This window comes from Aythya marila (genome assembly GCF_965140915.1).
Source record: "Aythya marila genome assembly, chromosome: Z".
In the NCBI taxonomy this organism is placed as follows: Eukaryota; Metazoa; Chordata; class Aves; order Anseriformes; family Anatidae; genus Aythya; species Aythya marila.
Genome location: NC_139080.1, coordinates 74,576,875 through 74,592,949, shown reverse-complemented (window position 1 = coordinate 74,592,949; position 16,075 = coordinate 74,576,875). Strand labels below are relative to the sequence as shown.

General features: G+C 40.5%; 1 protein-coding gene across 2 annotated transcripts in view; it reads right to left on the bottom strand.

Moving 5' to 3' along the window:
• SVEP1 (sushi, von Willebrand factor type A, EGF and pentraxin domain containing 1) overlaps positions 1-16,075 on the bottom strand; it is a 122,651-nt gene that overhangs the window by 64,194 nt on the left and 42,382 nt on the right. For both annotated transcript variants that reach the window (XM_082782918.1, XM_082782919.1), the window contains exons 4-11: positions 15,555-15,713; positions 15,132-15,311; positions 10,934-11,113; positions 6,090-6,287; positions 3,544-3,662; positions 1,985-2,114; positions 1,195-1,302; positions 842-973 (exon numbers count right to left, since the gene is read on the bottom strand). In XM_082782918.1, the coding sequence (XP_082639044.1) occupies positions 842-973; positions 1,195-1,302; positions 1,985-2,114; positions 3,544-3,662; positions 6,090-6,287; positions 10,934-11,113; positions 15,132-15,311; positions 15,555-15,713 (1,206 nt within the window). The remainder of the gene's footprint in view (positions 1-841; positions 974-1,194; positions 1,303-1,984; positions 2,115-3,543; positions 3,663-6,089; positions 6,288-10,933; positions 11,114-15,131; positions 15,312-15,554; positions 15,714-16,075) is intronic.

The window sequence follows — 16,075 nt, the reverse complement described above, 5'->3', positions numbered from 1 at the left end:
ACAAAAAGTCTGGTGTGGTGCAGACTTGAAATAACACCAGTTCTACAAACTGGCTTGTCCTTGCTAAGAGTTACAAAAGCAAATCTGCAAGTAGCACAACCATTTGCAATTTACCTTTTGTAAAGCTATAACCAAAAGTCCAGTCTACATGATTTTAGACACTCTCTTCAATACCATTTGTTTATACAGATGTTCAACTGAAACATAAGCACCAGAGGGCAGAGAGAGAGTCCAGTTTTCATTCTTTATCTGCCAAATTACTGATGTGTTCTAGAGAAGAACGTAAACTGTGGGGAAAAGCTGTCTGTGCAAGCAACACAAACATGTAAGTATATATATAGATAAAGGAAGTTTCTAAAACCTAAAGCATGTTCTAGTGTCTGCTACAGTATTTGTAGGTGATTAGAAAAATATTTCCAATCTTTTTCCTTTTTAAGTACGGATTTCAAGTTAGGCTTCAGTAACACCTATTAATTCATTTCACACTGTATTTGTCACTTCTGGATCCATTACCAGAAGTTTTACTGCTTTAATTAATACTAATTTCATCGCTTTTACACCTAATTTGAACTTATAGGGCTAAATTCACTGCTTGCTGCTTAGGTAATTTATTCACAGGTACTAACTGATATCCTAACTGCTTTCAAGTTACTCCCACAGAAACTAGGAATACCCAAAAGAAAACTGGAGACTGAATGAAGGTTGGAGTTGACTTGCATTGTTTATGATATTCAGTTACAACAAAGCCATACACTTTTGCTGGTCTGAGAATACCAAGCTGTAGTACCACATCATGACTAATGCGTTATTGAACTGTGCCAGCAGGCAGAAGACAACAAACCTTTGATGACAATGTGAATCTCACATGTCCTGTTATTGCCAGAGGAATCCACGGCTGTGTACTGAACTGTTGTCTCTCCTATTGGAAAGAGATCTCCAGGTGCGTGACTCCTAGCAATAGTCAGTGGAGCACCTAGAAGAGTTAAAAGACAACTTAGAATATCGGTGAGCTAAACATGGTTGCTCACACTCAACCTCAACAAATGGAGAAAGAAATGGTAGCAGGTCTTCTCTTCCAAATGATGTGCTCTTAAAAATAAATAATAATAATAAAATCACAAACTCCAAGAGTGAGCAGATTGAAACTCTCTACAATTTTACAGTTGTGTGCGTTTTTTGGGTGCACTATCTCACCTGAATTGTCTGAAAATTGTGGTTCTTCCCATGTTGCTGGGTACTCCTTCTCTACTGCCTGTATGGGTGGTGGAGATCTGCATCTGTCAATTACAGGAGGTTCTGCATCTACAGAATTTGAAGGGACAGCATGACATTAGCTCACTGAACTGCAGCCACACTCAAGTGAAATGTATAATCAGAAGTCATGTAAAAAGCAGTTTTAAGTTTGCATCAGAAGACACAATAAAGTTAGGTGTGAACCTGTGAGTAACTGCTACATCTCATAGACACTAAGGGAATGGCACAGCAGTAATACAATACAATTTCTTTGGCTGAAGTCATGGTTTCTGCATTCTGTTTGCTTTCTACATAGCAAACTTTGTTTAACAGGACTGTGGAATAACAAAACTGTCTGGCAAAAATACTTGAACTATGATTTGCATCAGCAGTGTGCAGGAACCATGGAAATTCTTAGAGTCTTTCAAGAAGAAGAAAAAAAAAGACGTATATGATAAAGGCAGTAAGCAGCAGCACAAAAAAAGCATTTCATATATCAGTATAAGGAATAATCTTAACATTCACACGAACAACAGAACAAAAAACAACCCACACTGAACGTGTGGGAGCAATGACTGCATGCTATGTGAACTGTGGCCCAAGATCAGCAATGCATTTATGGAGATGGCATTATTTCTGGATTTATCCAGGTACACAGAAAGGCCGTGGTGATCCACCATCTTTTTCTGCACAGAATGAGAAGGTTTCAACCATGACAGACTCTTCCCCAACAGTTTTTAACAGCACTTACCAATAACCTTGACACTGAATGTACAGCTTGCCTCATTGCCTGACTTATCAACTGCTGTGTAAGTAATGGCAACTTCGCCAATCGGGAGGAGATACGGTGGTATGAAAGCTGGGGTAACGTGCACTGACACCTTTTATAGGAAGACACTTGTTACTTAAAAAAAACACAACAACAACAACAAACAAAACAGGCCGGTATTCATAACACTCATATGTTACAAGAAATGGGCATAAAATGGTATCCTTTAATGTTGACCCTGCTCTTGCATAATGCTAATAGCCTCTTCAAGTAATGAGAGTGGACTTTGCAAGAGAGTGCCTTTCTTCCCTTCCCAAGACTACCTTCCTTATAGCAACTTTACTCAGTCAGGATTTGGACCCTGATCTGCTGAAGTTTGCAGCACTGTGCAGTAAGACAGTCTGAGACAGGCTCCTGTCTGCCTCCTTACGCTGCACACAAACTGTGTCAGCTCAGAACCTGCTTTGTCTGCAGTTCACGTTTCCAGCAGCAAGGGCAGCAGACCTGGGAGATGTGTGGGGCAGACGGTTGTGTGCCGTGAGTACTTGCAGATGCAGCTTTAATTTACATATTTGTATGAGTTAATAGCCCACAGATGCTTCAATACATTCCAGTACCGCAGAAGAACCCTGCTTTTGGAGTAATAGCACCTACTTGCTGACTACAGCTCTTTCATACGGGTTTGAACTGCATTAAGGAACCTCTCTTGAAGAGAACTGGCTTCATCTGAGCCACTGTGGCTTTGACAAACCAGCTACAACTGTAGGTGAAGGCACTTCAATTCTACAGCTCAGTGAATGACTCTGGGTCAGCAGAGCTACAGTATCTGACTATGGCTGTGCTGCTCCAAAACCTGTGGGAACTTAAACCTCTTTTCCTGGGATTGCTCACAGTTTCCAAATGCAAGAATCTCCTGCGTTTGCAGCAAATTCAGGGCATACATACATACAGCCACTCTTCCTCTGCTGACTCATGATAATTCATTCACAGTTGCTGTAACTTGATCATGTCTGAGCCTGTAGGGAATGTTACTCTTTATGAAATAGCTCTGGAGCAAATTTTCCTGAACTCCATTCCTAGACCTCTGATACCCATAGTAGCCAAAGGCCCATGTCTGAACCTTGCATAGGATAAGAAAATGGGATTTTTCTTTCTCATTCGGGAAGCTGAAATGCGTTTTTACTTATCACAGTGTGCTCTTGTTAGCCTTTTAGATTAATGAACTGGTTTACTTCCTTTTGAGAAGCATTTATTAAACTCCTTCACATTCTAAGAGCTAATTTTAAAGCAGCTGTCTCCATTTTATAAACAAGGGCACATTCCTCCTTTTGACCACATAAATCAACCATGCAGAGTGTCCTGTGACTACATAATCCTAAACGGGACAGAAAATGCTGAATTCTCAATATACAAGGTTTTCAGCAGATTTGTCTTCTACTCCTGCTTGTCACAAGAAAGAAATTCCAGTGGTTCAGAAAATTAATTGGAAATAACTAGCTAAAAAAGAATGCACCCAGACAAATGTAAAGGTTTTAACTTGCCTCATCTCCAGAGTTATCCTCAGCTATTGGGATCTGCCAGCTGATATTAGCAGAGTTCTGATGTTCCAGGGTCTCAGTCTCGATGTTTTCTGGACAGCGGATCCAAGGAGCTTCAATATCTGATCCAGAAGACAAATATTTTATATGTGGTATTATAGAAATAAAATCTATGTAATTGTTAGACTTCAAGTTGTTATAACTACTGCTTTTTTGTGTTGCCTGGAATATATACACGTTTTTGCAAAGGTACTGTCTCTGCCTCTTTTTAATTCTTGCTTACTGGCTCTTATATAAACAGTAAATTCTACATGAGAAGTGACTGTTTTGTTTTATTTTTGAACATCACCTAACACAATGAGATTCTGGTTTCTGCATACAACCATAAAACAAAGCATAAATAAGACAGAATTAATTGTTTCATTATTCATCTATTCATTACACACATCTACTCATTAAGAAGGAATGGCTTCTCTATCCTTTCACTGCCCACACACATGACACATACAGATGTAAACACTTGTTTCTGATCATCAGTGACATAAAGAAAATTATTTCTGACAGGATATGTACCATGAGCAAGCCAGTAGTCACTCTCAAATGCCCCGTAACATAGTGTGGAACTGACTTGAAAGAAGCACTAACAAGATTTCTGTCAACAGTTACTGGAAATGTTGTTTAATAAATGCTTTCTACAAGGTACTGACTAGGACTAATGAGCTCTTATTGTGACATATGTGACAATGTGGAATGATTTCAAAGTACTGGTGGTACGATATGGGTAACATCACCACCAACATTTAAGCTTCAAAGTTTCTCCGACAAAGTATTTCTTCATCTCCCTGGCACAGGGCCTCTCAAAACATTTGTGGTCAAGTTATTTTATTGCTGTAGTATTGTTTGATAAATGGTCTCAAGACTCATGAGACAAGGACAGCATTCAGCTCTGAACTCATCCATGCCCAGGAGGCTTTAAAACAACTCAGGACTGATACCACTTACATTTTTATTACTACATAGTTCCAGTAAAGACATAAGTCAGACAATTAAACCCCTGTAATTAAGAGTGCAAAGCAATAAATACAAGTGGTTTTGCCTTCCTCTGAACTCATTCTGATGAAAATTTTAGTAGAAGTGAACTCTTTTAATAACTACCAGTTATAATTCACACTCCCCTGACCACAGCCTTCAGGCTGGAGCAAATTCCATTTAAAAGTGAAATTTTGTAGAAAGGCTAATAAATAAGTCAGAAGGAAAATGGCTGTTTTGAACTGGGAAAATATTTTGGCAGCAAAATAGAGAGAGACAATAATAAGACTGAAAGCAACCGAGAGGCCACTGCTCATTTTTACTAGAGAAGAATAACTTTCAGAGATTCTTGGTGCCTCTTACTTTAGGGTTTTATGCACTGGTAATATCTAAAAGCTTGAACCCAAGCCATGCTGCTTTATCTTGATCCAAATGCTTCAGCTCGTAGCCCTGTGCTGGGATCCCATCAAATATTAAAAACTGTGGTTTGGCACAGGTTTACACAGAGAGTCAGAAAAACAATGTGGTACATCACAGAGTGGGAAATGATATGTTTAAAGGGAAGGATAAAATCTCCTTGGCCACTGCAGAGGAAAAAGTTCCCACCTCAGTTTCTGTAGTGACTTGGCAAGACGACTGCCATAACTGTTTTCTGTCCTGTTCTTTCATGCAGTGGCTGGTGAAGGCCCCTGTTTGGGGTGGAAGCATTAGCTCTAGGAGCACAGTGGTTCACAAAGACGTGAATAGCCTATTTCCAGACAAATTACACTTTCACTTGTGTCCTCCTGTAATCCAAAGCCAAACTCCTTCCAACTCAGTGTGCATGCATGTAAGAGAATAAATAACCTTACAATGCTAGAATTAGGCAAACACGGCAGGACCCTTCAAATGCATGCAACGATTTCCTGCTCCTCTATAGACTCTGTGCACTTCTTTCCGTCAGTTTTGGCACTGACTCTTGTGTGCTATTATTACTGAGGACACGTCTACAGCTGTAGTCAGGTCAGAGCCAACTGAAAAGAAGCATCCTTCCATACCCTGTGTATCAGCCAGGACTTGCACAGTCAGTACAGGTCTGCTCAGACTACAGTGCTTACATAAGTCTGTGCTAAATCACTGGAAGCATTACTGTTACTGCTGTTTTAATAGGAGTGTGGGTTCCACTCTGACTATGTTTAAGCTAAGATCTTTCACTTTTACTTTGAAATTTCAAATTTATCTTCACATCAGGCCTTTTAGCGGGCAGTGTCCCCACACCTCATCCTTCTTGTACTTCTCATCCAAGGAGTGACAGCCAACAATGAACGCTTTTAAGAATGCACTTAAGCAAACTTTGTATTTCACATTAGTATTACTAACTCAAGTAAATTTGAGAACCAAGCTATAATGGTATGGACAACACTTCTTACATACTGCTTAAATCATGCTTTCCCCAGTTCAAATCTGTCTTTTCTCAGCTATTCCTGTTTCCCTTCAATTCTGCGCATGTGTACACAGAAGTATTTTGTGCTGGTCTCTACCTTTACAATGAGCCTCCTGGATGTTTGCACTCCATCTCCCAAATGAAATGCACCTTAGTTCTTCTCTAGCTCCAGACAAGAGGAATCCTTGGGGACAGCTCAGTTGGCACACAGTCCCAGAAACAGCTGGTTCCAGCCCACATCTTGGAGGGAAAACTGTTATTCCTGCTGGTTTCTGGAAGGTGGGGCAACGCATTTCTACAAGAGACCATTAAGACATATCTTTTAACTGACATATGTAAAAAAGTACATTCCAACAAATCTGCAAATTAAGTCATATGGCAACTCAGAGGGAACACAAAACATACAGACCTTTAATTCACGAGTCTGCATGCACTGTGAGTGTATAAAACAGTAGAAACTACTCAAATTCTGTATTCCAGTGCTGACTGAAGTAAACAGCATCCAGGACGCCAGGTCCTGTTAGAGCAGGTCCAGAGGAGGACCACGAAGACAATCAGAGGGCTGGAACTGGACAGGCTGAGGGAGTTGGGATCCAGCCTGGAGAAGAGAAAGCTCTGAGGAGGCCTTAGAGAGGCCTTCCAGTGCCTAAAGGGGGCCTACAGTAGAGCTGGGGAGGGACTCTTTGTCAGGGGGTATAGGTGCAGGACAAGAGGGAATGGCTTTCAACTAAAAGAGAGTAGATTTAGATTAGAAATAAGGAAGGAATGCTTCACGATAAAGGTGATAAGACACTTGGACAGGCTGCCCTGAGAAGCTGTGGATGCCCCATCCCTGGAAGTGTTCAAGGCCAGGCTGGATGGGGCCTTGGGCACCCTGATCTAGAAATGTCCCTGCCCATGGCAGGAGGGTTGGATGAGGTGAGGTTTAGGGTTCTTTCCAACCCAAACCATGCTATGATTCTGTGTTTCTATGATTTTCCTGCTTATGCTTTTCAGTGAGACACAAAGATATTCTTCATGTGGCTCCACTATATTTCGCTCTCCCTCCCCCCCAGCCACCTTTTTTTTTTTTAAACAACTTGATCTTTCATGATTACTTTGAAGTTGCATTCCCTTGCTTTCTATGGAAATCAGCTCTTTCGAGCAATGGTCTTGCATTTGTTGCCTTCTTGTACAGCTTTTACATTAAATGAAATAATGTAAATAAGGATGAGAGACAGAAAAGGACACCATGCCATGAGCTGACCTGAGATCAGAGATATGGCATGTGATTTTGCCTACTGTACTTCAAACTGAGTGAAACTAGGATTGGTCTTGACTGTGTTCAGACCCAGATGCAAAGATTGAGGGTAACAATAAAAGGCAGCTGAACATCCCTCCAATGTTAAGAAGGGATGATGATTGCTTTGAGGCTTAGAATTGAGGTTTTGAACTGTTTTGTAACTAGAATTCAATACAAAATCTGAAGAATATTTGCACTGAAGTGTAAACTTCCAAACAATGCAATGTATGTAAACATGTCCAATTCTCACAGCCTTGTTCAGTTTTGAGCTGTTGTTTTTACCATGTGAGACAAGGAGTATTATTTTTACTTCAAACATGCAGTCATTAACAAACAGGACAAAAATGTTTATCACATTAATTCCGATAAGCAGAATTTCAGGAGTGATTCTTCCAACAGGTAATGAACAAAGACACAAGAAAAATGCTTCATTGACTATAGCAAATGAGAAGAACTGTAACTCTTTAGCTATTTGGTGAAGAAAGGAGGAAAGTTTCTACACAAAGGCACACACACAGAACAAAACAACACAGCTACAGAAGGCAAAGCTCTGTTCATCTCTTAGCGATGGTTTAATGACACAGAAGTGATTCACATTCAAAACAGTACATATCCCTTTTCTTTCCCAAAGAAGGGGTATATATTCTCCCCAAATATGCAGCAGTCACTGAAAACTGGTTCTTCTGCATGAAACAAATCTTAAATACTCTAAGCATTTTAAGTATTTCCTGTCCTCTAAACTCGCAATACTGAAAATGTGTCTAAGTCTAAGCAATTAATAACTGCAACAGGCTGCAGCTTCAGAACAGATATTTCAACAGGCTGCAAAGATTGTAAATGTTAACACATTCACTGCAGGTAGATGCTTTTGGCTGTGAAATGCAGAACAGCTCCATCAGAAAAAAAATAAAATCTAACCTTTGGTTGGTCACCATGGAAGGATACTGACAAATAGAAGAAAGATCACGAACTGGAAAAAAACAATGTCTGAAAGGACAAGCTAAAAGCATTAAGATGAATGGTACTCAGGGAATAAGTAGAAGAAAGGCTGTAAAAGGCACAGTGTAGGAAAAAGAAAACTACAGCTCTTGGCTAAGTGGTAACAGTCCTGATAAAGATGTTTCCAAGTATACTAGCAAGACCCTAGCAGAGCACAATCCTGAAATATCAGACAAAGTTTCAGGATAACCTTTGGCATATCTAGTCACAGGGAATCTGTTTAAAGTGGGACAGGTTTTTACCAGAAACAAACAAACAAACAAACAAATAAGCTGTATTATTGTTGTTTGGCTTTTTTATTTGTGCTCAGTTACATGGTCTGATAAAGCTGACCAGGAAGTCCGGACTCTGAGGAACAGTGATGGTATCTTTCAGGGTCACTTCCAACCTGGGCTGGTCTATGATTCTAAGAGACCAAGATGATTCAATACAGTAACTAACAAATAGATTACCAAGCAAATCACGCTTCCTTCCTTCAACCCCTTTACAAAGACATTTCAGGGAAAGTTATCGGTCAACTGCTATTAGAATTGTGGAGTACTAATTTTTTTAACACTAGGTGGCATCAACACCCTGGATGGCATCCGGATTTTATCTTTCTTCATGAACACTTGAACAAAGCAAGGGGAACGGTATCCTGCAAAGTTCATTAATTTTAATGTGCTTAATATTAGGCCTTCATCACAGGGTGAAGAAACACAAGAACATGACTGAGGAAATATATTTTTTTCAATTTGGACAGAAGATAAAGCCTTTCCTTTTAGCAAGTATTTCGTTTTTAAGCAGTCTGTAATGTAATGCAACCTACGCAAAGTTAACTAATTGCAAACACCATGAAAAAAAAAAAAAGACTTAAAAATACATGCAAATAGCAAATAAACATTAACTTCCACTCTCTTGGAAAAAAACGTATATGAAACAGACCTCACAGAAGTGCCTGTAAACAATCCAGATTATGTGATGACACTGTGGCAATTATGTTTACAGATAGTTGTAGTACAGTCTTACAGAGCTAACTTTTAAATCTGGTAAACTTTGCATTGATGTCCACTCAAACCGGAAAGCACTCAGAAAAACAGCTACAAGTGTACCCTGCGATCCAAGAGATCTGTTCCAAGGCAGGAGAGTGACCCTAATCCCACTTCATTTTGTCAACAGAAGGGTTGGAAATAGATAAGTTATTAACTACATATGCATAAATACACAAGGATTTTTGGTTTCTTTCATCCAGCAGATGACAAATAATAGTTAGAAACTGCTTGGATTAAAAATAAATAGGGAACACTTCTATGATAATGATGAACGTTCTGAAAATGAGTACGAAGGATACGTTTTGAAGGGGACATGCTCTTAAGAGTCTCCTCGTTTATATCTTTCTCTGAATGAAACTCCACACACCAGTACTGAGAAGGAATCTCAGGAAGCCTGATGGCAGAGGCTGTTTCTAGCTCACACGTTTCCCTCTGGGACAACCAAAGCTTACTTTTATACTGGATTTTCAGATTCAGCAAAAATAAGCCATTGCCAAGGGTAATCCGGGCACGGAAGGAAAATTGCATGGTGTGAAGAAATCTCATACAGGGAAGAGATGGATTTTAATAATCAAAATGCTAAGCTAGGAAGGATGAGTTCAACTGATGAATATAGTTAATCTTCCAATTATAATCTTCCAACAGGATTTCAGGGTCCCTTCCTTTTGAAGTTAATTGAAGTTTTTACACTGACTTCAACAGAAGAGAGATTAGGATCTCTTAATGAACTCTCCTGATAAATTAATACTTTTTGATTTTAGAACACATATCTACAGTTAGAAATTTATTCTTGTCTCAAGCAAAGTCCACATCTTTAGGACTGTAGTTCAAAAATAGTCACAGGTTCAACCCAAATTACCCCGCCAGCATTACCCTAACTGGAGCCAGGTGGCATGTACTTAACTCAAGCTTTAGTCGGCACCAGATCAGCTTTTGAAATGTTGGACTTTTAAGCTTGTGCTCTTTTTCTTGCAGTCTAACCTCAGAAGTGTTTTAGCTGCTATTTCTTCCTCTTAAGCTTCTAAGTGAATTCAGTACCTGTCAGTAGTCTCGACTGGGTACGTCAGAAATCTACCATCCTTTATTTCTCTGTGTAACTGAAAGTGTCTGAACAGCAATATATGCCTACCTACTGCTGCACATTTGGTGTGACCTCTGAATTCTGCCTTAGTGTTTTGGTTCCTAATATTTCTCAACTTATTTCCTGCTGTGAGTTCATCACAAACAACAGCCACAACTCTGTTTGGCACTCACAATGCCTGTCTGACACACCTGAGCCTTTAGCTTTAAGAGGGTAACTCAAACCTCTTTTTTCACAGTTAATCTGTGGTGTATGTCTACAAGATGTGTGTTTCTTACAACTTATCACATCACAGTGACTCACCAGATTCAACAACCTTTTGGCTATTGGTTGTCTGTGCTAGATCTGAATGTTAATCTTCCTGCTTATTCCATTTACAAATGGTTTCACCCCTCCCAAACTTTAAAATCTGTATGAAACACCCATAAACAAATTCTCACTCTCACCTTGGCTTCATCAGCTACTGAAATTGTTAGAGTTTCTCACTTACGACAGCACATCAGGAAAGGCTTTGCTCTGACATGAACAGAGTGCAACCAGATACCTACCCACACACTTTGGCTCCTTTGAATCCCACTGTGAGGTTCCCAGGCAGGTGAGTTTGGCATTTCCTTCTATTTCATAGCCTTCATTGCAGGTCAGTAAACATACTGTCTTATAGGAGACGTCAGCTGTTGAACAATTAATTTGACCATTTTCAGGAGCCCGAAGTTTGGGACATGTCCGAACTGCAAAGGGGGAAAAAAAAAGTTCACTCTGCAACACTGAGAACCCAGGGAGTAACTCTAGTCCTAAGGTTTTCAGGGATAGGGAAGGTACTGTTTTGTACACTAGTTACAGAAGTTGGAACAGAGTTAGGGATTAGGGCTGGAACGATTGATGCCTTCCTTTTCTTGAGAGAGTGTCCTATGTAACACATATGAGGTTAGGAACACAATTCTACACCATCCTAAATTCTGATGTAAGTTAGCAAATTCATTATCCCCAGGAAAGTTCCCAACCTTTGGAGACATTTGGCACCAGGTAACCTATGCTAGTAAAGTCTATCAGCCTCCAGGATTGCATGCAAATGCAATCCTATGGAAAATTTTGGATCTTTCTTATGTTTCTAATTCCCCAGCTGTGCCTGACAGTTTGGGAAATTCCAAACTGCCAGTCTGGTATGGGCTGAGGGCATGCCAGGGAAGAAGCTAAGAGCTTAACAGAGCAGATGGCTGTGTCCCAGTGCTTGGGAACATCCTTAGGCACTCCTTAATTTATTGATGCAGGCACTGGTAAGGCCTCGATTTATTTTCTTTATCTCCCCTTCTCCTCTTCAGCCAGTACCTGGCTCTCTCCTTTCATCCCCTTGCTACCCTCTGTACATACACACCTTTGGGGTCACCTGCGTTGAACAGCTGAGCCATACACACCCATTGACTGGACATAATTATACGATGATGATGATAATATATATACATGACAGGGTGACAGCAAGCCGAAATGAGTAGATAGATGCCTGCTGAGGTCCTACCGTACCTTTCCCCTCAACAATGCCTCTCTTCTCTAACTAGCTGCTGATTTTCCAAAGCTATGGAAAACTTGTATCATTGAAAACCATCTTCAGGCAAGGCTGGAGGGTACTGGTTCAAAAGTTATTAGTGGGAGAAAAGCATACATAAAGGCAAACAGTGTGGCTGATCAAAAATGTAATCAAACAGGCTGCAGCTCCCTAAACTATTCTTTTCTCAGGACTATTTCTACAGCTTCTGTTGACCTTGCAGGCAGGGGGCAAGCTCTCACAATGTATGGCTTCAGAGCTGTGGATGGCTTCTCTGCTGCGGTAGGAATGCCAATTTTACCAAGTAAACCATCCTAGCTGCTGCTTGGTAGGAGGCAGACCACAAGCTCCTCTCCAAAGACACTTGAAAGTAAGCCAACTTGGCAACTTTCTCTCGTCTTCCCAGTAGTTGTTTACTGTGCATACTGATGAGACAAGACATGCCGGCAGCTGGACATGTGGACTGAACTGAGCACGATACTCCCTAAAACGAATAAAAGGGGAAATATGCTGACCTCTCCTTCAAATGAAATCATGTGTACAAATGGCTATAACCACAAGCCCCTCAAAGCTGAAAAAAAAAAAAAAAATTCATTAAATAATGTTGTATGTGAACATAGCTATAGGAAATCTGAGTGAAAAAAAAAAAATCTGCAGGAATACCTAGGTATATTGGATATAAAAGAAAGGAAAAAAAGGCACTCAGATGCATCTGATACATCTTCGTATTACCACTGTCTCATCTTCACTCTTTAAAAATACTATTCCTCTCATGCACACATACAGACAGGCAGTCACTAGAGAGTGCATGAAAGAGTATAAAAAAGACCTTGAAATTTCCATCTTGCTAGTGACACTCAACACTTCTGAGCAGCTTTCTAATAAGCTGCACCTTAACTGCAGTGCAGTGAATAGGAATGACATTTTGCAGCTGAATCACATATGCTTCACGCAGAAGAGAATAGGCTTTCTCTTTCATTGTTTCTATGGAAGCATTTAGTAACCAACTTGTGGTACAAGGAAGCAAATACTACCAAGCCCTGAAGCCCTGTGGTTATTATTGAGGAAGGCTGAATGAATTATGAGCACTGAGGAGGAGCACCTCAGCAACGTAATGTCTATGGAGAGTGCTTCCACCACTCGGTAAGCCTAGTCACCTCTTCTGACTACGCTAGCTGTACTCCCCAGTGCTCCTGCCTCTGCAGTGTTTCTGTGTTCACTTTCTTTCAGAGTTTCAGTATGGCTCTGCTGGAAACTGGGAATTGAGCCCACATTATCCTGGTTATGTTTTCATGTCTTAAAACAACAAATCCATCCTCTTGTCAATTAGGCACTTTCCATGACCAGTAAAAATTTCCTTAAAGTCAGGGAAAACAACAACAAAGGTATATTCTGCTTGTGCTGTGTTTTCTCCTAATACATTTATCAGGATTACATACACACTTCACAGGGCTTTTTATCATGGGTCACAGTTAATTGCAAGACATAACTGCATAAATTGCTTTCCAATAGCACAGCAGATTTTAGTTAGCAGAGCAATTGAGGAGTGTTTAATGTCAAAATCCAAAGCAGTGCGAAGGGATTTTCCTTTAAGGTCCCGTCCTAATTTATGTGATAAAATTCCCCTGGGATTAACAAGACAGCTATAAACCATGTCTTTGATCTTGCTCCCTTCCATAGTTTGAATGAATAGAGAGTAGCAGATCCAGCACATGTAAAGGTAGGATTTTTTAATATATATATTTTTTAATTGGAAGTCTTCAGGATGATGGAGGGGCATGAGAAAGGCAAAAATATATCCTTTCAATGTTTCAAATGAAACTGACTCAACATCAAGACAATACCTCGAAGCAGTTTTTTCCCTTACTTTTCCAAACAAAACCCCAGCTAAAGGAAGATCATGCACCTACACCCAGCAGGTGTATATTTTTAGTTGCTCTAGAAGCTTTCCCAAGTACTAGAGAGTTCCAGCTGAGTAAAGACAGTGAAGATAAAGGATCCTTTCTTTGTCATTGACTGCAGCTTTCTCCGCTTTTCTACACTACTGTGCAACAAAAGCTTTGACAGGCAGGAGCTATTCCCCAGTACCCAAGTCTACCTAAAGTGGTATGAATCTTCAACCCGTGTTTTGATCTCTTTGTTTTTGCCTTCTTAAGGCACCCTAGAGGTACAGGACAGCAGCTTATTTTTTATTTTAAGCTTATCCTTTCTGTCTTCTGTTACTGGAAGCTATATAAGAAGACAGTTTTCCCAGATTATCTGAAGAACAGCCCTTCAATGTAAGTAGAAGTGAACTGCTCTAAGAACGTCCCAAGGAACTGCACCTCAGATCCTTACTTTCAGAATCATCAGTTGCTGTTTCCTTAAGGGCTGCAGTGTTGGTAGTAGCATAAAGTGCTAAAGCCTCCAAGAACCTACTCCACTTCTTCCCCAAAATTCATGGCCAGGACAAGAGTTGTAGGAGGTGATTGCTTCTCATTTACTAGGTTCTGGTGTGCAGACCAATATCAAGTGTATGCAACTTGAGTTAAACATGTTAAACTATGAACTGTGGTTGTTGAGGAGATGAAGGCTGCTACTTGCTTTTTCAGGCCCTCCTTGGGGGAAATACCAGGCAGGACAGCATGAGGATGCACCTTCTTCTAACCAACCGAGAACCTCAGGCAAAAGCAAGTGATGAAAAAAAACAAACTGTCTTCCTACGTACTTGTAAGAGCTCTACAAATAAAGAATGCTTTTAAGGATGTTCTTTCCCATGTCTTCTCCCTTTCAATCTTTCTGTTTATTACTTTTCCAGCAGATGCTCCCTTACAGCAAACTCCTAGGATACTGTCAGTCGTTCCCCTGTGAAACTCCACTCAAAAATCTTCAGAGGACTACACTCAAGGCCTTCCTACTTTAATTCTTCATAAGAAGGAACTGTAAGCCAATGCCTGGCTATGTGAGAAGACTGATGGCCATTGTAAGACACTTGTGTGGCAAGGTCTTGCTATATGTTTGACTAACTACCTAGTAAATAATGCTCTACGTTCTCTTTTGTAGACATCCTCTTATCATTTTAGGAAGGAGGGAAACAGAATGACTGAGGTGACTCTTTCATCTAAGAGTGTCAGACCTGCACACCTAACCAGGGATCAATCAGAGTAAATCACTATTAAGAACAAACGATCCCAAAAGAAAATGACTTTTCAAGCACACATCCATACCTCTGCAAGTAGCCTCTGATCCAGACCACTGGCCATTTGGCTGACAAAGCCTGATGCTGCTTCCCACGAGATCAAATCCTGCTTTGCACCGGATCCCACAGGCCGCATTAAAGTAATTGTTGCAGACATTCTGGACAAAGTAACCATTTTCAGGGGGCTTCAGTTCAGGGCAGTGAACAACTAAATAATTAAACAACCACAACAGAGTTATCACACCAGCTGGAATGTAGCAGGCTACTGAAGGAAAACATTTTTTTTTTTCCATTTCCAATTCTAGTTGCACCTTGGTACTTCTGCTGTTTTGGAGAGACACACAAAATCTTGCATGCAATTTGACTTGTCTTTCAAAGACAAATAATGAAGCTGTCCCAGAACTGCATCATGGATTACAGGACCATTCAGTTTCTGGCTAGAAACACTTACCTTCACAGGTTTGTCCTATGACACGATATCCCTCCCGGCATGTACAGTCCTCAATGGAGGTGCTTCCTGGTGGAGAAGTATGATTCTCGTCGGGACAGGAGATGCAAGTACTGATTCCACCTGGTGAACCTTCAGGCTTGTATGTTCCTGGGGGACAAGCTGTTGAGCAAAATAAAACAAGAAGAAAAGAAGTTCAGGATACCACATTTCACAGCTTGTATTACCTCTCCAATGTGTTGCTTTACATTTTTTACATTCCTCCATCCTTCCTCATAGAGCCAGTCACTTAGGGAAGGAATGTTCTCAGCTTAAAGCCTGTAGAGTTGTACGGAGATGAACTAAAGCCCACTGAACCTGTTGAAGGTCTCTTTAATGTCTGATTGAGGACTGAGGTTAAGTCCATGAATTATCCTCTTCAACAGATGCACAGTCCCAGAAGACACCAGATTTCCACCGATAAAACCTGCACTGACCTCATGAAGACACTCCTGATTTACAGCTGTACAAAGTTACCTCGGACA